The 21,706-nt window shown below is 36.1% G+C and overlaps 3 protein-coding genes across 4 annotated transcripts; 1 reads left to right on the top strand and 2 right to left on the bottom strand.

Annotated features, from left to right (window-relative positions):
• Nucleotides 1-275: 275 nt before the first annotated feature.
• LOC135595784 (adenylate kinase 4-like) lies at nt 276-4,832 on the bottom strand. The gene is made up of 6 exons (XM_065087173.1): nt 4,602-4,832; nt 3,243-3,388; nt 3,039-3,158; nt 2,774-2,941; nt 1,648-1,737; nt 276-588 (listed from the first exon to the last, which is right to left on the bottom strand). The coding sequence occupies exons 1-6, from the start codon at nt 4,714-4,716 to the stop codon at nt 490-492; spliced, it is 738 nt and encodes a 245-aa protein (XP_064943245.1). The 5' UTR covers nt 4,717-4,832; the 3' UTR covers nt 276-489.
• A 553-nt stretch (nt 4,833-5,385) lies between these two features.
• Nucleotides 5,386-9,758, top strand: LOC135595783 (uncharacterized). The gene is made up of 8 exons (XM_065087172.1): nt 5,386-5,725; nt 7,189-7,332; nt 7,417-7,532; nt 8,473-8,564; nt 8,786-8,807; nt 8,889-8,957; nt 9,264-9,332; nt 9,403-9,758. The coding sequence occupies exons 1-8, from the start codon at nt 5,509-5,511 to the stop codon at nt 9,481-9,483; spliced, it is 810 nt and encodes a 269-aa protein (XP_064943244.1). The 5' UTR covers nt 5,386-5,508; the 3' UTR covers nt 9,484-9,758.
• A 234-nt stretch (nt 9,759-9,992) lies between these two features.
• LOC135595782 (protoporphyrinogen oxidase 2-like) lies at nt 9,993-21,004 on the bottom strand. Of its 2 annotated transcripts, XM_065087169.1 has the most exons (18): nt 20,813-21,000; nt 20,258-20,297; nt 19,289-19,424; nt 18,528-18,593; nt 17,096-17,146; nt 16,945-17,001; nt 15,235-15,320; nt 14,738-14,774; nt 14,502-14,567; nt 14,143-14,183; nt 13,418-13,550; nt 12,417-12,605; nt 12,073-12,147; nt 11,800-11,923; nt 11,545-11,653; nt 11,329-11,403; nt 10,842-10,948; nt 9,993-10,369 (listed from the first exon to the last, which is right to left on the bottom strand). In XM_065087169.1, exons 1-18 carry the CDS (start codon nt 20,832-20,834, stop codon nt 10,260-10,262), a joined length of 1,524 nt encoding a protein of 507 aa, XP_064943241.1. In that variant the 5' UTR covers nt 20,835-21,000; the 3' UTR covers nt 9,993-10,259. The 2 variants fall into 2 exon arrangements, with proteins under 2 accessions (XP_064943241.1, XP_064943242.1); XM_065087170.1 differs by lacking the exons at nt 9,993-10,369; nt 10,842-10,948 and having other exon boundaries at nt 11,329-11,437; nt 20,813-21,004.
• Between the last annotated feature and the right edge of the window lie 702 nt (nt 21,005-21,706).

The following is a 21,706-nucleotide window of genomic DNA, read 5'->3' as shown; positions in this document are numbered from 1 at the left end:
TGATATGTATTTTAGTGAAATTTAAACAATTGGAACATCCACATAAATTCTGATATATAAATCTGCAGTACTATCGAACAAGAAGATAGATACCAAATATGAACACAGCAGGTGTGGGGTTTGATTTTGATTAAGAAGGGATGACAACCGAGCCCATTTGCTCCTTCAAAACCTCAGCATGTAAAGCGCAAACAAAGTTCATACCTATCACTCGGATCACAGATCAGACTTGGAGAGGGAGATATATCTTTTACGAGACAAACACAGGCAACAAATTTCAGAATCTAGAAGCTTTCTCCCCCAAAAAAACGAGGTTAATGTTACAGCTCCTCTTCTCCAAAAAATAGTACAACAAAATTTCTTGTTTCATTGATTATTTTGGACTCTATCATTGTGCGTGAATCAGCGGAAGTTCGAAACTCTGAGAGGAAAGACACTGGATAATTATTGGTGACATCAAACTTTTGTCAAGCAAAGGGAGGATTCCACTCATGAAAGAGACTTCAGAACCTCAGCAGTAACATCTTTGGGGGACTTCTCAGCATGAAGCTGAGCCACGACATCCTTTTTGTTGTAGTAATTAATCACCTGCCACACAAGACAAGACCATGATCATTCTACAATATATGCCTATAATAACAAAACAACTAAGGAAAAATAAAATTGTTGTTCAGAACAAACGAAGAATCAATGGAATCATATGTTGTGTAAATAAAAATCAATATTGTTGTTCATGTTCAAGTGGATAGCATGCCAACAGGAAATAGATGGTTCCCAATAACAGATTGTCAACTGCCTTAATCTCTTTAAAACCTAATATAGCAGACATGGAAAGACACTTGAAGAAAAGCAGCCTAGGATTCATAGCTAGTAATTTAATGAGATATTTAAAACTTAAGAATTTTCTTAACAGTCGATCTAAGATTGCTAATTATAACAGGATGGATTGCTAGCCGGTAGGTTAATGAGATTCTAAAAGCAAGGTTCGCAATTTCGTACCATACCGAAGTTTCGACGTTAGCTCGGTACGGTACGATACTGTATACCGAGCGGTATACTGCTTGATGTGTATATATATATATATATATATATTCATCGAAAAAGGTGACACGACGTCGCCGAAAAAGGCGATGCAACGTCGCCTTATATATATATATATATATCGTTCTGTCCGGTAACGAGCGGTCCGTGTACCAGTCAGCTGACGGACCGGTATGTACCGCTCGTACCAGACGGTATTATTCAAAATTGCATACCTTGCCTAAAAGTTTTAACAATTTTCTCAACAGTTGATCTAAGATGGCTAACTCCTCTTAACAGGACTGCCACCTGAATCATAGCAAATATTGAACCAGTTTTCAATAGATAAGAAAACAATATATCATGGTACACACCAAACAAAAAATAAGAATAGAACAACCTCATTATGGTACTTTGATGCCTACATTCGCAGAAAAGTACATGCACATGCAATAGCCAGACATCAGACAATAAAAATAGATGCACCTAATGACCTCAAAGTTGTGTAAAAACTTATATTATGCTTAAAAATATTATCAATTATGCAACAAATAAAACAGTTATCAGTAAAAGAATGAAGATGATGATCTCAATAAACTTAATGGTAAGAAGGAAAAAACAACTTACAGGTTCGGTCTGTCTGTGGAAAGCTTCCAGCCTTGACTTGAGGACTTCAGCTGTATCATCTTTCCTCTGAATCAAGGGTTCTCCCGACACCTTCAGAGCAAAAAGAAGGAATATGAGCATTAATTTCGTAAGACCAACCAAACTAAGAGTATATCATTACATAACTGTTTTCAAAGATCTCATCAAGACTACAAGATAATATATCTAGTAAACATCATTTAAGAGCTGAGAAATGCATTTACAAGGACAGAAAAAGCTCATTAATTTGCAGTGGGTTGGTACAAGGTTCACAAAAAAATGGAATCAGCCCAAGCTTTGGGACAAGGTTGGCAGGATCAGCCAGATAGACAGAAAGACTATGTTAGCCAGATTAGATAAATAACGAAAATAAATCTTTATATAATTTTACATGCAAAAACATATAAATAATTTTCAGTAAAAATAAGAACATTACATATTTATTTTTTTAACACGTATATGTTCTATAAAATATTTAACTGAAAAAGAATATATTTCTAAAGTGTAAAAAAAAATCCTTAAATAAAGGTGTCATGAGAGTCCTACAGCCGTAATCACCCAAAGTCACAGAAGTCTCTTCTGCAGAGACAGTAGTGGAGGCCAGAGGGAAGAAGCAGCAATAATCTTCCTCCTCTCTTTGTGACTCGAGCTAAGAATTGACAGATCCCAATCAGCAAGATGGAATAGGGAATCGTCAATGAAGTGAATCAAGATCTATTTACTACACTATACGATTATGAATTATGTTTACCTCAAGATGCATATTTCAAGTCATATCATAATGACATTCCATCAACTATGTGACAATCAGCAGCACATGCATATGTAAGTTCAAGCTCCATGCAATTCAAAAAAATCAAAAAATTTACAAATTAGCTATTTACCTACTCCCATTTTACATTAATCCAATATCTTATTTATATGTTGAGCAAAAAAGTTCCCCTGTGACATTCACAAACCCAACCAACCCTCAGGCACATCTAATGTTTTGCGATTAGGGAAAAAAAAAAAAGAAGTAAAACACAAAATACATGGAGTTCTGACAAAATATATTCAGAATAAAAACAGATGCTCTAAGAAAACGCTAAAACTTATTCCATCGGCTTACATCATCAATACCGGGAACCTTTGGAGGAGCAAATTTGGTGTGGTAAGTCCTACCACTAGATGGATGAATCCAACGGCCAGTAATTCTTTCCTCCAGTATGGCATCATCAATTGCAAAATTTAGCACCTTGTCAATCTTGGTACCTTGCTTTGCCAGCATCTCGTCAAGCTGAACTCAAATTCGGAAAATTGAGAGGGAAAATACTGAATAAACAGAAAATAATCTCAATCTGGCATCGAATGGTAAAATAATAAAGAATATTTACCTTTTCTGCTTGAACAACTGTCCTCGGAAATCCATCTAGAATGAAACCCTTCTGGCATGATGGTTTTTTCATAGCTTCATCGATAATCCCAACAACCAAGTCATCAGAAACAAGTTCTCCCTGGACCAAGAGTCAAAATAATCAATCAGTACTAAAATCACTGATTCTTTTCTAATCTCACTTTTATTCATTAAAGAAGGATACCTTATCCATAGCTTCTTTAGCTTTAATTCCCAGTGGGGTCTTAGCAGCCACAGCAGCTCTCAACATGTCACCAGTGGCTAAATGACACAAGCAATATTCATCCTTTATAATAGGAGACTGAGTACCCTTTCCAGAACCCGGTGGACCTGCCATGTTAAAAGACCCATTGAAAGTTGAACAGAAAATTACTGCCATCCAGGATTTCAAATACCAGTTGGAGGGCATGTAATGACCCATATGTGTATATACCGGTCTGACCAAGCACCGATACTGGACCATATAGGTTAGTACCGATCAGTATAGGTCTTGTATAGGACCTAGGACATACGAAAAGGTTGGGATCTTCACATAAAGGATCTCCCTATTGTAAATTGACAGTTTGACATCTCCATTTCTTTTTAATATTACATTCCAAATCTATTGTTTACTTAGTAATTTTATCATCATACGCCAACTTTAAATGCACCTAAACTTCAATTGGATCTATGGATTGACATCATTGCCCCCTCGTTTAGAAGCCAACATGATCCCCAAGGACATTTCTTCTGTGAGCCTTAACATGAGCACTTCCCATTCTTCATTTAATTATTTAGTTCTTCTAAGTGTGTTGGTGCTGTAATGGTGTTATTCACTTCCTGTTGACGCTCTATCGCCACAGGCCAAGATGTAAAAAAGCTATCGCAGAGGAAATAGTTTTCATTTAGCACGCATGAAGGCACCTTAGGACTAAAAAAATCAAATTTCCCATGCAATTCTAAGTGAATATCTTCTTAAGGCTCTCTCTCAAGCCACCATTTGTCGACCTCTGTCATTAGATATATACTGCTACCAAGCATTCGCCCTCAACTGTCATCAAGAAATATCAAGGATCCTTAACAACGAAGATACTAACCAGTCTAAAACACTTATTTAGTCAACTGACCATTTACCTAATTCAAAAAAACCCTTTGTTTCCAACACTTAATTCCCCCTAAATAACAACCAAACTGACTAATCAAATACCCAACTCGATGAGTACACACAACTGATGCACGACTGTGTAGGAAACGCACATATGGGACTAATGAGTTGATTTGGTCTCCGATAGAACAAATAACCAGACGAAAACTCGTGTTGGAATCTGCCCTATTCAATAATTGGTAATATCGTCCAAGAGAAAAGACATGATCTAGGTTTTAGAAATAGCTATTCCCGGACGCATGCATTGCCTCCGATGGGACATTCCAAAACGCCACCACAGAAATCCTTTTTTCTTTTCGTGGGGTGTCATTGGCAAGATAATCCATAACAAGCTTGAAACTCATTTTAACCCACAGATCTCAAATCTAGAGAGGGTTGTGGACGGAGGAGGAGATATACCGACGAGGATGAGGCGCTTGTCGGGCTTCGACGAGCACTTCATGCGGCGGAGGAGCTCCGTCATCAGATCCAGCGACGGCACGTCGTCCAGATCCACTCTCCCGCCGCTCGCCATCTCCGTCGACCCCTTTGCTGCACCTCTCTCTCTCTCTCTCTGCCCAATCCAATCTCACTTCGGCGATGACAAGACGGTGAGATCGATCCGCAGACACCGCCCTCCTATTAATTCTGAGCAAGAGAAGGGTTGGGATTTCTCGTGAAGGCTTTCGTGCCCTAATCTATGCCGCCGGTTCGACGTAAATTAACTTATACCACTAATCATCACTGTCAATCAGAAAAAGAGTGACAAAAGAAGGGAGTCGGTTTGATTTTGGTGCAATGTTTTCGGGGGCACACCGTAACGAAGCTGGGTTTTACCTACCTAATGCGGACGGGTCAGTCTCATCTTCCATAGCTACCACCTGAAAAATACTTGTTTATTTATTTGATTTTTATTATTTTACTAAACATTATTTTATTGTTTTTCTTCATAATTCGGCTAAAGGAATAGCAAATTCACGATTAAAAAAAGTAAAATAATAATCATATGTTAAGAAATACCCCAAATAATAAGCTACGGTATTATTTAAGAATAATAAAGAAGAAATATCAGTGAAATCGTATCATCAATAATAATAATAATAATAATAATAATAATAATAATAATAATAATAATAAACCCCTGCGGGCATGGTAACATTGTAAATAAAGCAAACGGGAGAGGTATAAGAGAGACGAGAAAAACCCTCTTTGCGAACGAACGCGAAGGCTGCGCTGGTCGGCTTCTCTTCCGCTTCGAAACTACTCCGGCGCAAAGGCGAACGAGAGATCCGATAGCAGACAGAAGCCAGCAACGGTGGCCCTAACCATGGCGATGTGTCTTCGGAGAGCTCTCCAGTCGAGGAGCCTTCTCCTCCTCCGAGCTCCTCGTTGTGTCGTCGCTCTGTCGCCCTCGTCGTACGTCTCTCCTCGCGATACCGCACTGGAGGAGGCGTCCGTTCTCGGCATTCGTGGCGGCTTCTTCCGTGTAGGTTCCGACTACTCGTTGGGAAGTCGGAGGGGCTTCGCTAAGGGAAAGAAGTCAAGTAAGCTGTCGTCCTTCGCTGTTTGTGTGCTTCCTCCTCTTTTCCCCCTCCTTAGAGAACAATGACGAGCAGGACATGGTATCCTGCGGTCTATTGCGGGGCCGTCGGATTCGCCTTTGCAGTATTTGCTCGTTTATGGATTGAATGTCGAGTTGAGATGGAAGCATCAGTTCAATCAAGTTTAGTTTTTGACATGGTTTCTAGGTCAAGTTGTAGTGCTCCTCCCTCCGATTAGATAATAGACTAATAGTGTCAGGTCGTGAAAGATTGTAGTGCTATACCAGCAAGGAGCTATTAATAGAGGATGATCCGACATAACCTATAGTATGCTAGAGAGATTGGTGGTGAGTAGAGGTAAAGAATATAATGTAACGGAGGTTGCATGACGAGCAACTGAATGGCACAGGAAAAGTATTTTTGGACATGGATTTTGTCAATTACGTCCATATATTCCTTTACTGATATAGATAGCTAAACATAAACATGACTGATTGGAACTTTGTGGAGATAATTGCCAATGATTTTGCAAAGTAACTTGAGGGCTAATCTTGGTACGATGGTAAGGTTACTACTTTGTGATCAAAGTGGCTAGAATTCAAGGCAAAGCCTGCGTTGCCTCTTTTTGATCTTACCAAGCAGATTGGATTTAACATAGTTAATTTTCGAACAGTAATCGTAGACATAGTTAATTTTGGAACAGTAATAGTAGACAATGTTGATGTTTTATGGTTATGTACTTTGTCATGCAATTGTCGTGCTGTCTGCTTCCAGTAGTAATAATTCAGAACAGAATAAAATCTAAGGCAGGAACTGTTTTGTCTGGAAGACTGAATATGAGTTCAATATTTACTAATCTGAAGAATGTTTTGGGCCTTACTCAATGTAGGGTAAGGCAGAGTTAACAACAATGGTAACACAGTAATATAATTGTAGAATCGTATCATTATCAATCTTGTTTTATGTTATCATACTATCATTGTCATTATAAATATAGAATTGTATCAAAGGCCCAAAGAAACATATGAAGTGTATCATTATCAATCTTGTTTTATGGTATTGCAGTAATATTATATAATTAATAACAATGATGATGAAACATAAAACTAGATATGCAATGTACTTTCATGCTCATGCAAACCACAAGTTTGTCCTCGTAATCAATTTTTTTTTTTTGTCCTGTCAAATGTATCATGCTAATTTTACTAGCGGTGGCAGAAGATGTTAGGACATGACAACCTGGTGATGCAGATAATAGAGATGATTTCCATGTTACAGATCTTTTAAATTGTTATTTGAATTATTTTGATTCATTTTAAATTCAAATTTAAAGATGAAGGAAACACAATGAAAAACAATTAATCTTACATACCTTGCTAAAATTTGAATATATGTTCCTTACCCTTCTGTGCTTCCCATTCTTAATTGGATTATGTTTTATGTTTTTGTCATTTTGATTCTTTTAGAGGATGACAACAACGACGAGAAGATTCAGGTTGATCCTAACTTCGGTCCAACGGTGAAGTCAACCACTCTTTCACAGATGGAGGCTGCAATTGTTGCTTTATCGCGGGAGTTAAGTAAACTCAGGACTGGAAGAGCATCTGCTGGTATGCCTTTTATTAACTATTTGTTTATGTCATTTTCTGTAAGAACTTTGGTCTCTTCACATACATCGGGATTGCTTTTTGCAGGAATGCTTGATCATATCCTGGTAGAAACAGGTGGTGCAAAGATGCCTCTGAATCATGTTGCTGTTGTTTCAGTCATAGACTCGAAGACTCTCTCAGTGACACCTTATGATCCCACTGTAAAATCTAATTCTTGAACCATAATATAACCTCTCTTTTCCATGGCTTCTCTCTTATTTTGGATCTTGTCATCAAAACTTTGAAACGAGTGCTCAGCTGTATGTCCCATATGCATACTTATGGACCTAGAGATCAGTCATTTTTTGACACTATGAATTTAGTACACGGAAACATATTCAGGAAACGAAGGAAAGAATTTCCTTATCTAGGTGATGTGAATAGAATCTAGCTGATGTAATTATAAGGCCAACAAAATTTTGGTGCATAGCTCTATGATTTCTAGATACCATGGTTTAAGTACCAAACCCGAAGGCATTGAGAAAATAGTTTACATATTTTTCCTAATAATCTGGTCAGGTAGGTAAGTGTTGCCTTTGTGGTTTCATTCTTTTATGCTATCAAAATATAGAAGCACTATATGATCATTCAATAATTTGATAGGGACTTGTCACTTTTGAGTTCAGCTGCTTGTAAAACCAAACAGTCCCTAACTGTAAATTATTTATTGATCTTGGTTGGTTGGTTGGTTGCAACTTCCTGATGTCAATTTGTAGCAAACTTGTCAATTCTAGAAAACAACAAGAAATTGAACATTTGTTATGTTTAGATCATCAATCATACATTTAGGACCAATTTTCTACCAATAGAAAAATCCAAATTATCTAGTTATTTATATGATGCATGGTTGGGTATCGGACTCGTGTTGGGCATTGACACGGGTACAGACTGTTACGTGCTAGCATACCGACATACAGTACCACAAAATTTCTTTTCAGATTTGTGTATACAGAGTGTTGTTAGGCATGTGTTGTGGTCCGTGCCACCTACCCAACAAACCATCCAACTGGTATGTATTGTGCTCGGTACATACTGGTTTGGGCGAAGGGTAGAACCATTATATATTGTCTTAGTTATTATTGGCAACTTAATTGGTTGCAGGCTTTGAAGGCAGTAGAGAGTGCAATAATTTCATCACCGTTGGGTTTAAATCCGACGCCTGATGGCCAACGATTAATTGCAGCAATTCCACCGTAAGTTATTAAGCTTCAGTATTTATAATTAATTAGACTGCAAACTAGACCTTTTCTGAAATATTGCTGGCTTTAGGAGGTATTTGAATCAAGCTTTGCTTTTTTTCTCGTTTTGCATATAAAAACTGATTAAATTCCATTCTAATCTATATTTCTTATTTTTCACAAAACGAATAAGCTTTTCTCTTTTTGTGATTTTGGCATGGACTATTATCTTTCAGACTCACAAAGGAGAACATGCAGGTGAGTTATTTTGAACAGATATTTCTTTAACCTCCATTTTTTGCTTTCACGTCATAGCCTTATTTGAGCTTATTTTCTCAGGCACTCTGCAAGGTAGTCACAAAATCTTCTGAAGATGTTAAACAAAGTATCAGAAGAGCACGTCAGAAGGTATAGGCAACTCCTATGACAATTTGCTTCTTTTTACAATCATGACAGTATACTGTAGATTGTGCCAGTAAGGATCCACCTAAAACTACAAAACCTATCTTTCACATATTTGAGTGTTGTAAATCAAATCGTTGCTCGACAAAATAGTAAAAAACCCAAAGACAAAACCTTGTTTTCATCTGGTATAGACTGCATTGCAACACATTCTTTTTCCACTTCCAAGTCCCGGTTACTGTCAAACCCTTGTTCAACATATTGCAATCAGATTTCTTGCTTTGCTCTGACGGATATTGGATTCTTGATTAGGCACAGGATTCTATAAAAAAGGTGGCTGCAGGATTCCCAAAAGACGATATAAAGAGGCTTGAGAAGGAGGTAACATCACAAAAGTTTCGAAGGTGCACTGCTTGATGTGTTAGGTGATGCACCTCTCTATCTTGTCCAGATCGAGGAGATGACCAAGCGCTTTGTGAAGACCGCTGATGATATGTGCAAGGCAAAGGAGAAAGAAATCACCAATAGCTGAGTTGAATTCTACCAGAAACTTTTGCTTAAGCCCGGGGAATCATCCACCCAAAGGAAACAGAAACATTGGCAGCACAAAACATCTAGCTTGAGAGGCATGATTTGCCAAGAGGAATTACACTTAAAATTTTTAACAGGAATATTGGTTCTTTTTGCAGTTAGTCATCTAATGTAAACTTTGACCTGAGTTGATGTACCAGCAGATTTTGGCAATTCTAGATTACAGAATTGTCTTCTTCCGAAACTAATTTCATACATTAGAATGGTCAACACCGACACATACAATTTTGTCAGTTGGATCAATCAGTACCTCGATCCAAAAATGACTGGCGATAATTTATTATAGATTCTCAATCTTGAGGGCTAAACCACGACCAACGCCTAGATCGATCATTGGTGTGGTTGGTGACTCTTCCTATGCCCAGATTTGAAGCTAACCAAAACACACACAATAAAAAAACTGAGCTATCCTGGCTATTATTGTTCTTGGAAGTAACTGTTCATAATTCATCCAAGGAAACGCATATGGCAGATTATTTGATTGCTTTAAAAAACCATCCATAGTTAACTACCAAAAGGTCATTACGATTTTGGCTAAGGAGCACTTAAGACGGGTAGATATTGTGATACAACTTATTCGATTCATGACAACTTCCGACAGGTAGAGGAAGTTTTGCTTCCAAAATCATCAGATCAAGTGCTATGGATGTTCAAGTAAAATAACACAATGGAGATTGACAAAAGTGAAACGTAACGTTTCAGCCCTAATATGCCACATCAGGTGGAATCCTGCTTGATACAAGAATTGAGATGAGAGACTACACGATCAGCTGCTTTGCACCCAGAAGTTACAGCTTTCCCTACGGATAATCCATCTCGATGATTGCCTGACAAGAACAATGTTTATGAAGGAACATTACAAAAGGACCTGAGTAGCGTTAAATAACGTAAATTGCTAAGATGAAGAAACAGTTAGAGCAAGGAAAATTAGAAGGAAAAAAAAAAGACCCATCTTCAGAAAGCACCGAACAGGGCATACCATTATTTTCCTTTTCCAATTTGGTTCTTGGGTTTAATACATTGTAAAAACTATAAAGATGCATTCAAATCCTTTCTATGTTACAGATATCTTGAAGAATTCATTATTGTTGCACCAGCTAGGCAAGGCACTTACTACAAGATGCAAGTTCTTCTGTTCACTAAACTCAGGTAGATATAATCAATACGCAGGTAAACCAATAAAATACTTCAAACAACAACATGCCGTAATGTTTTTACATGCACAAAAAAATAGAGGCCTAATTATAATTAATCTTCATTTGACAAATAAAATATGCATTTCTGCAGAGGTTGACTTACCTGCATAGAAGAACCCAGGTAGATTTTCCTCCATTTTCTCTATAGCTTCCAGGACTAAATCATAATCGTGACCATACAATGGAAAAGCATTTCTCCAGTAGATATGCCTACAATTTAGTGTACAAGAAATTCCTAATAATTTTGAAAAAATGATGATGCTTTGAGGTAAAATAGCACATGATAATAAATATGACAACAGAAGTATTAGGATAACCCAACATTAAATACCAGACCATAAAAAAATAATAGTTAGAAGAAAAGTTTTAGATACTGGTTTCAATAACCTATTATGATGCAGTTCTGGGATACTGAGCAATGAGCATTACGTCAAGCATATATCACCCAATGTAACTTGAAAACATTATAGAAAAGCATACCAATTGGTGTCGAGCTATATGGCCTATTGTATTTTAAAGTTTAAACTACGGTTAGAAGAACTTATGCTACTCATCATACACTAGGAAACACTTTGAAATGTATTTCTTACTTCACAAAGGTTGGTTGCCCCTCCGTACCCAACAAATTTCTCAGATCTGAAGTCACAATTTGTTTCAGCTCATCCCTACAAAAGTTTATGAACATACGGCAAAGTTGGCCTGAACCATCCAAAAAAAGAATATAATTTTCTGTACTAATATTTAATTTAATCATGATAATTCAGAATGCAAAGTCAAAAAATAAGAGAACCCAAATTTTTCCGTACAATGAAGCGCTGGCGAGATCTCTATTACGACTTCCCCCAACAAATGTGGTATACAGATACTGATCATGAGGAGATCGATCAGGAAACATCATGGAAGAAAAGAGTGTACCTACATTGCATGAAAAATTCATAAGTATATATAACATTGTATTGTGAGCAATACATCATACTAAAGAAAACTCAAAATTACTGTCATGCAGAAATAGAATTGAAACATGCACTAATTTGAATAAGCTTCTCTATAAAAGGTCTTACCAAGGGTTTTGAAACCATTCTTTTGTTCTTTAGAAGGGACAAGAACTCCAAAACCTTCCAAAGGCCGTTTGACTTTATCCTTATTAAAAGAGGTAATGATGACAGATAATGGCAAATAATTCACCTGCAAAACATAGGGGTATTTAATAATGTGAAATAGCTTGTCGAGACTGATGCATTGCCTTTTCCTTTTAATTCCAAATACTTACACTTCAGCAAGAAAACTAAGCTTAAATGGTAAACCCTAAATTAATTAAATTTCAGAAAGCTAACCTTGGGGAGAAAGTCCAACAAAAAAGGGTTTCTCCCTTTGGTGAATTTCATCTCCTGAACATTGCGAAGTGGAGCCTGAAAAAGAACAACAAATTCGTTACACAATTTAGCCATCCTACTATGTGATTTCCAGTTTAGGTGCCTCTAGTTTACATGCTGGTTGGTTACAAAAAGAACTCAGATGCAATAGAGGCTGGTTAGGCAAAAAAATTGGACACAAAAAATAGCTGGAAAAGCACAATGTTTAAAGATCTGCTAGTCAGTAAAACAAGTACCCACAAACATTGAGGTTGCCAGTTACACAGGAAATGTCACTTGTTGCATCATTCAACAAAATTCATTACCGTCATTATAACTGCATCAAAAGATTGGTCTTTTTTTAGCTCCTTGGTGTCTGCGTCATTTGTAGCATAAGAAATTGACCAACTACTCAATGGTGTGCTGGCATCAAAGCTACAAGATAGTGATAACACCTTTGAGTTTAATTTCAAATTATCGACACCAACTTCCTCACACAGCTTGTCGATAAGTGTCTGCAAGGGACAGATACAATCACTTATATTAAATAAACTAGAGATCATAGTCATAGTTTAAACAAAAACTTAAAATAAAAAGTTTGGTGGGTGGGACCTCAGGTCCATGAGAGTGGTCACAGCATATGGTAAATAACATGCACAAGATACATGTCATCGACACTAGAATCTATGAATGCTGCTGACTTAAACACATTTCTGAAAAATAATATGAGATATTGTCAGTATTTCTACAATAATATTTGGAAGAACAGTACGAATGCCTGACCGAACAAAATTTCAATATGCTTTGTCTTCTATAGTTTTTGAAAAGCTTCTATTAAAATTAAGCTTTTTTGTGATTATCTTTTTGGAGCCCTTCAAATTCCATGTTTCGTTTACCTGCACCTAGTGCTAGATCTTGCAGTATGAAATGGAAGTATGGAAACAGCTTAACAATACTTGCAGCATACATGTTTGATCTAGTGATGCTCATGGGATATTAAGACATTGCCCTTCTTACTTTTATCATTATTAGACTTCAAAAGTAAGTGACAATAAGCTACAACCCCCCGCATTCGCATGCTACCAAACAAGAAACTCAGAGAATCCAAAATAAAGTGTTTTATGATCTTCAAAATATAACTCAAGGATCTAAGTTGGATGGCGCATGCATTATACTGTTTCTATTACTGTTTCTATTATAAATCGTGTTTAATGTGGATCAGATAAGAATGACAGATTTCATGCAAATATTTTACGAAATCATAACAAGATTAGCTGGCAATAAATGACATAAGAAACACAGTTGGCATGTCAGTTTATGATGTTACCTGCATTCCACCATAAAATGAGAATGAACCACGTTGGTGTCTCTTCTTCCCGGAAGAACCTTCTCTTGCCTTGTTTTCTTTGCTTCCACTGTTTTGCTTGGACCGGATAGCTCCAATAAAGAGTGACCCATATCTGGTAGCACCAAACCAAAAACATACCTAATTACCTATTAAATTCCATAATTCTCACAAGCAGTACAAAGTTCGCATTGTCCCCATAAAACTTATGTTATCCAATACAACTATTTAGCAGATAAGTAGAAGTCAGATGAAAATGAGACATAAGTGAACTCCCGTTGTCCGTGTGAAAAAATTGTGTGATCTAATCACCATAATTTTTCCACTAAAAGCAGTAACCAAAGGGTAAAAATTAGAATGGATGCTCCAAATCGAAAATTGCATTTCAGCAAATGACAATTAGAAAGAATTACTAACACATATCGAAACATTAACATGCAACATTATCGCACTAATTATCTTGTTGACTCTAGGATCAACAAAACCACAGGCATATATCAGAGTCCAACATCTAAGACCATTTCACAGAATTCTTCAATGGCTGTGAAAAGATATAAAAGTGGAGCAAAATAAGAACTTAGACAATGTTTGCTTAGGAAAAGCAATAACCACAAATGTAATTTCAATATAAAAAGTTTAAAGACTTGAAATCACCTATAAGCTTTCTAGGATCAACAAAATGAAATTTAATACTAGCAAGAACTTACTTCTTTTCCAGATTCCATAACTCTGGAAATGCATGTTGCACCTGTAATAAATAACTAATCATAAAGAAGAAGATACCCATAGAACTTTACAAGGGATAAATGTTATGAGGCTATATGGAAAGTTCATTAGAAGTTAGAATCATTTGGACTGAAAAAAAAAACACTTGAAATAGCAATAGATTGTGTCATTTTACTCGATTAATTTTATGCTGCAATTAGTTATCAGAAGTCCCAGGGATCATTCAAAAAATAAAAATGGTCAGAGGTAAAATCCTCCTCCTACCTATGTTAGAAGACATATCTAAAAGTTCAACAAGGAAAAAGAAAATATTCTTTTCAAAGACAAACATGGTACTCACAGAGAGTGATTCGGGATCTCCAGCACTGGTGCCAGCCACAAAAGGATCAATTAGATAATCAACAACCTATAATGGATTAGAAACTAGTATCAATTTATTTCCCAAAGTATAGACAAATTGTAGCTGAGATTGACTATGCATGCTCATAATTGTGGTAATGGAGAAAACAAGTGACAGAGCATGGAATGAAAACTTAAATCTGCAAGTATAAAATAAAAGAATGAAATAAATTCCACCTCTTCTCCAAAATGACGTCGAAAGAACTGCCCCACACTGCAGAAACCAGAAAGGTTGATGCTCAAATACTTCCACATTAAAAAAATACAGCTTAATATCATAACTAGAGACTGATTTCTACTTCCATGTAATTTGTAAGAACTGGAATTGATTGAATGTTAAATTCAAGTTTAGATACATACGAAAAGGCATTAGATTTTAAATTCTTAAACGATGGACTTCTGTAATGTAGAAGAGGCATTTCCTTCAATCACATACAGATAACCATTACCCCCCTCTCCTATTACAACTAGATGTGATAAAATCAATGGAATAAAGTCCTTGTGATATGCACAATGGTCTAGTTAAATAACACAAACTTATGCATAAGGTGGTAACTTGCTTGAAGCAGCAACCTGCTGATATATGTCGGCAACCAACTAGTAACTAAAGCAGAAGATTTGAAACACTAAACTGCTTATGAATAATGCTACACAAATTTTAAATAGATAATCACCTTTCCTGCAAATTTTCTTCAGAAACTTTTGAGGATTTCTTTCCGCCTGAGTTTTTCCACAAAAGTGGTTCTAGAAATATTCTTGCCTGCAGGAACATAAAAGAAGTTTTTAATAAGAAAATCATTGATCCAGTACAATGAAATCATCAAGCAGAATAAACAAACAATCGTAGCACAAAGATAACATCATCCAAATACCCATCGAGTAGAAAAAGTTGTGGGGTATAAATTTTAAAATGAGTATATTCTGCAAAGACCATAATATAAATTAATCACCTTAACTATGATATTTTGAAACTTTGGAAAACCATTAAAGAAAAATATTATCTTGACAATTCCCATCTCAACTTCTTGAGTGACTATATTATACTTATTTTTCTTCTGCATCTGTTATTCAGCCATTTAATCACAGAAACCACTAGAAGATCCCAAAATAACGCAACAGAACCAGTACAAGCACTAGCCAATAAGTAATTAAAACACATAATGCCTTGCACGAGGTTAATGTGTCATTCCTTCTCTTTATATAGTCTAGAATCCAGATCAGGATCAGCACTCTGTAAAAATAGATAGGAAGAGATTCGCCAAACCCTGGTCCCTAAATGCTTCCATACCCCCAGTTGCTTCCCATGATGAACTTTTCTTTTGTTAAACTATGCTGCACATTAACATGAGACCTGCACTACCACATTCTTCAAATCTCATGCCTGCTACGTTCATAATTTGAGTTCAACCTCAGTTTCTAAGTTTGAGATATCCCCTAAAAGATATGTAAAATGGACGTAATATGAAGTTTCGAACTACTCCTAGGAGTTCCAAAAAATTCTAAGAGATTTCAATGCCAGCTAGATCCTTAGTTTGAGATTTCACTGCAAGGATATCCTCACTATGTTTTTGCTCTCAGCTTCTAAGCATCTCAAACCAACTTCCATGCCCTTTGTTTTCAGTCTCAGCTTTTTACTTAAAAATAATTATAGAAGAAATTATTATGAGTTTCTCTTAAAAGAAACTCAAGTTTGCAATATACAAGTGCCAAGTGAATCAGTATTAGTTTCAGTATAAGTGGTATCTTTCGTATGCTTTTTCATATTTTGACAATAAATTATTTAGTTAATCGAAACAAGCTTCAGTATAATAAAACTAAAAACGACTGACAGAATAAAATTAAGGATTCAATCTCAAAATGTATCAAGCAATCGATGGCTTTTCGACACTGATTTCTATGGGCTGTTGAGGAAGATATAAAGGGAGGGGAAGTTGCAAAAGAAATATCAATGGTTTCACTGGGTTTCATATGATTTGACACTTCTTTGGGAATTTCAGAGATATTTCTGCTGATGTCAGCAGGATATAGTTAAAAGAATACCACAGGTCAACATTCAAGTCTCAGTCACGCACTTCACATTAGCCAGTAGTTGTCTGCAAAGCTGCTATATTGGGGCCTTTTGGACATGTTTCAGCATATAGCAGTGGGCTATAGTTAAAAAACCACATCAGGCCAAGATTCAAGTCTAGGTAACTGGATGAGACTCCCTGTTTCTTTCACTAGTAATCCTTGAATGAAACTATAAGGGTTTATACTTTATACATCCTTATTCTTTTGCAATATCTTCCATTTTTCCAAGTCTTACACCATATTCCTTGAGGCATGTCCAGAAAAACAATGTTCAAGTTGAAAATTGTATTTTGATTTATAATGGCAAAACAAACCTTTGATTTAGCAGAAAGGATGTTACTCATGATCAGCCCAACCGGATTCAGTGGAATCTGATGCAGAAAGCAGCATGATGAGTAAAACAATGTAAAATTAGGACAGAAAGCATTGGTTCCGAATTGATCAGACACTATTATGTTATATTACCAGCTGTGGCATTCCATTCCTCACAATATACCGCTTGTTTTGGGACACAGGCTGCCAAATAAGTAGAAGTCACTTTTATTAGTCAAACATTCATTAGCTTTAAGGACTTCCTCTTGGACATAACAAGCAGTGGTAGTTCTGCAAATAAAGTGTCTCAGAAGTGTGTCTACGTGAGAAATCAAATAAGTCCAAAAGTGGTGCCTTCAAACATGATTCTAGGAACTTAAAGAACCGAATATAGCGTCCAAAAGAAAATATACAGTAACTAACAAAAATAGAAAAGCATACTTTCATGTGAAGGATAACAAAGAAAAATCATTTAAGGTGTACTTATACAGATTCTTGGAAATGGTGTACTTCAAGACTTACAAGAATGTAAACATCAGAAGATGAATGCCCTTCATTTTCACGTAGGATGTAACATATTCTAAATCATTTTCAGATGCTTGTTAGCTGTGACATGTTCATCCTAGTATGACAATTATTATATTGGATTTTGGCCACGTACAGCTCATTCAAAACAGTCCATACCCTACATTTGATTTTACGTTCTGCAGCCTTGTAGAACAGATAGACACTGTAAACCTTGTCTTCTCCAACCTTGAAGAACAGATAGACAATGTAACAATGCCTGGAAAATTAAAGCTTAGGAGATATGAAAACTCATTTTCAAGAAAGAAGCATAGGGAATATCAAACCATGCAAATACTTAGAACTTAAAAAATGAAAACATTGTGACAAGATTCGATAGTCATCTTAAGCTCATTTGTGAATTTTCACTGTCCTAACAGTTTTTGGCTTCCATTGTGGGTTGTCTTCTGTTCTGTAACAAGGGCACAAATCACAAGAATTGATGTCCATGTCTTTTTTGCATTATTTCCTCATTCCCACAAGATAGTAAAAGCCTTGTTTTGGTATTCTCAGTTGAAGGCTGACATCATAACAGAAAAATGCAGCCAAATCAACATCAGCACAACCTCTATTTTTACATTTCACAGGAATCTCATAAATGATTGGCATCCTATATTTATGCACACGTTAAACTCTCAAACGCCTTCAGACCATTTTAATGTATTTTAGCAACCATCAATGTCCAAAATGGCTTGTTAAGATGAAAGAGATGAATTTCTTGTAGGATCTTAAAAAAAAAAAAGAAGTAACGAAAATTTTCTCTAAGTGATAGATGCCAGTTGTAATGTTCTTAGATGTTCTAAAGAAAATTTTCCAACCTGCAACATCAATGTGAGCTTATATGAGGTAAATTATTGTTTAAAATTTTGATCTTTATAAGAGAAGCCCCTTCTTTAGCTAAAACATACAGATCTCTCATTGATTTGCTACCAACAAATGTGCGCATGGGACAAACCAACAAATTTATATGACATTAAAGGTTTAGAAGAATAACAAGAAGTATCAAGAGAAAAAGGCATACAATTTGTAGCTTTTCTCGAAGACTAAGGGTGTCAATCAACCTCCCAACCTCCCTTTCACTTTCTGTCTGCACATAATAGGATGCTTATAGTCAAGATTCAAGAGTATGTGATGTACATATAATTTGACTGTAGAAAATGGCAAGGTATGCAATTTCGAATAATATCGCTTAGTACGGGCGGTACGTACCGGTTTGTTAGCTGACCGGTACACAGATCGCCCATTACCGGACGGAACGATATATATATATATATATATATATATATATATATATATATATATATATATATATAAGGCGATGTGATATTTATATATAAATATATAATATTTATATATAAACTTATATATATATATATATATATATATATATATATATATATATATATATAAACGAGACGACGTCGCCCCGTGTGGGAGAAGGAAAAGGCGACGTCGCCTTTTATAAAATATATATATATATAAATATATATATAATCTTTTATATATATATATATTATATATATATATATATATATATACCGAGCGGTATACCGTTCGGTATACTGCTCGGTATACAGCATCGTACCGTACCGAGGTAACGTCGAAACTCCAGTACCGTACGAAATTGTGAACCTTGGAAAATGGATTTATGTTTTAAAGTATATTCAGGAATCCTTTACTTTGACAGGCAAGTTAAACTAATTACTTTCTGTCTAAAACCTGTATGATACCTAGATGAACAGTCTAACTACAAACTAGCATGCATGAAATTGTTTAACTCACCATAGTGTTTGCCCCTTCATCCCATATGAGACCACTCTCTGAAGAGCTTTTTATTTTTCCTCCTGCTCTTTCTTCAGCCTCAAAGAGGGTTACTTTTAGACCATTTGACTTGAGTTTGTATGCAGCAGCAAGTCCACTTTAAACATTTAAGAGTTTTGTAAAACAATTTAGCAAACAGTCACTAGAAATATTAATCACTAAAAATAGTATTTTTCAAGAATGAAAAGAAAATCTACAAACATGTGAACATATTTAAAAAGCATAATGATTCATAACTTCACATAACTTCAAACGACACAGAATGATGATCACTCCAACAAGTACCCAGATTAAGTCAAGTTTCCTCCATGGACAAGAAGAGGCAGAGACCTACTTTAAAAATCATGGGAAGTCAATAAAATATTTACATTAAATTTTAAGTTTATCCATTAATCCTTTTTTCCTCAAGTAGTACTCCAGTTAGTTATGAAAGCACAATATCATCAAAAATTAGGACAGAACTGTAATCAGCAAATCAAAAATATATGTACACAAAAAAACGATAATTGAGAAGAGAATATTTCTAAGAAATGTCAGCAGTTAACTTATACTCTCTAAGTCAACCCAAGTAGCTGTAGACTAATCAGCAAAAGGAGTACATAATTAATTGGTTGTTGTATATTTAGAAGATAAATTCAAAACATAAAAGTTTGAATGCTATGACTTATCTACTCCAAAAATCATCTGCATTCTTTAAAATATTTGCCTACTAATATAAGGCTGCTACTCAATAAGCTACAAAGGGAAAAGGAGTCAAAGACTCTGAAAGGTAATTTTGTATTTTTTCAAATAAAAACTTGAAAATTATATAACAAATCTAATAGATGTTGGTCCATGGATAAGGGACAAAGCAGTTGATTTCACACACTAGTAACAAACAAAACATTTTTAGTGGAACAATGTAAAAGATTGTATTTAGTAATATTGTACCTGACTCCACCACCAACAACTGCCACTGATTTTATGGAATCTGAAACATCAAATTCAAATTTTCTTTTAGACGAGATAAGCCATTCACATAGAATAATGGTAGCTCCGAATATATAGTATTAATTGCATAAATAAATTTGAAAACAACATGGTCAATACAGTAAGAACTTAGGAAGCATAATGCTAGAATCTAGCTTTTAGATTTTTAATTTAACAGAATATCTTTGTTATTGATATAGACTAATCTAAACACCCCAAAAAGGCCAAAGTTCTTGCATAAGCGATAGGGCCTTGTTTACCATCTCTTGTGAATTAAAATCCATAAAGGAATAAAACTGAATAGTATTATGTTGCACCCAATTTTCTTTGATATACTTATATTTTTACAATGATATCTGAGTGGAACTAAGCAAGCTCGGTAAGAAATCCAGGACAAGGTTTCGGAAGGAAATCGGATGAAGACTTCAGAAGGATAACTTCATTGAGATTCTCGAACTCGTTCTTGAAAAGCAAAAGAAAGGGAATCGGAGGAAAGGAAAAGAGTCGATTACTTACTGTGATTGTCGGCGGATGCCATAGCGATAGCGAGCTGGCGGTGGAATTCCCCGAAGCACGACGGCTTTCTCGAGCAGCGTCGCCGTCGCGACCGGCCCAAATCGAGTGGTAGACGAAACAGAAGTATCGGGTCGCGGCACACCGGTTCACCAAATCTGCGAGCAAACCAGATCTTCGATAAGAGCCCGCGATTGGTGGCAGAACCATGCTGTCTTAGCATGGCCACCTCGTAGTGAAGATTATGCTACACGGGCATGGTTGACGGGTTGTGTACGTAAGCATGATTCTTTGCGCGCCTCGCCTGTTCACGTCTCACCCGCACGCGGCACACCTGCTTCTGGAGGCAGCATGGGCCCCACTACTGGCTCTCACGAGAGACTGAAGCACGTAAGAGTCGGACGTGAATTCGAGTGTTTCTATTAGAATTTAAGCGTGGAAGGATCCATGGTATGGGACGCCCACGGTTTTGAGGACTCCGTGCCTATGACCGTTCGATTCGAATCAGACGGTCTTGAACACAGGATCCGGACTGTCATCTGTCCAGGTTGAGACACCAACCAGGGAACAGCGCGTTCCCAGTGATAGGCAAAACGGACCTCATGATTCAGGCAATAACGTGAGATGTCGGCAGATTATTGGCGACTAACAAACCAATCCTTTGTGATTGGTGACTCGAACAAGACACACGAGCCATGGAATTTCTAAAATCTTATATCAGATCCAATTACTCACCGAAATTATAAGAGGCATCTTATGAATATAAAAAATTATAGATTTTTCGAACTCCTCAGTAATTCTTATTTGTTTTAATTAACATAAGATTATTGAGCAGATATTTAAGAGTATCATATATTGAGAATTTAAATATTCAAAAAGATATATATGCAATATCAA

The sequence above is a fragment of the Musa acuminata genome, chromosome BXJ1-10, assembly GCF_036884655.1.
Source record: "Musa acuminata AAA Group cultivar baxijiao chromosome BXJ1-10, Cavendish_Baxijiao_AAA, whole genome shotgun sequence".
Lineage (NCBI taxonomy): Eukaryota > Viridiplantae > Streptophyta > Magnoliopsida > Zingiberales > Musaceae > Musa > Musa acuminata.
Note: the sequence above shows the minus strand (reverse complement) of the source record. Positions and strands in the feature narration are given on the sequence as shown.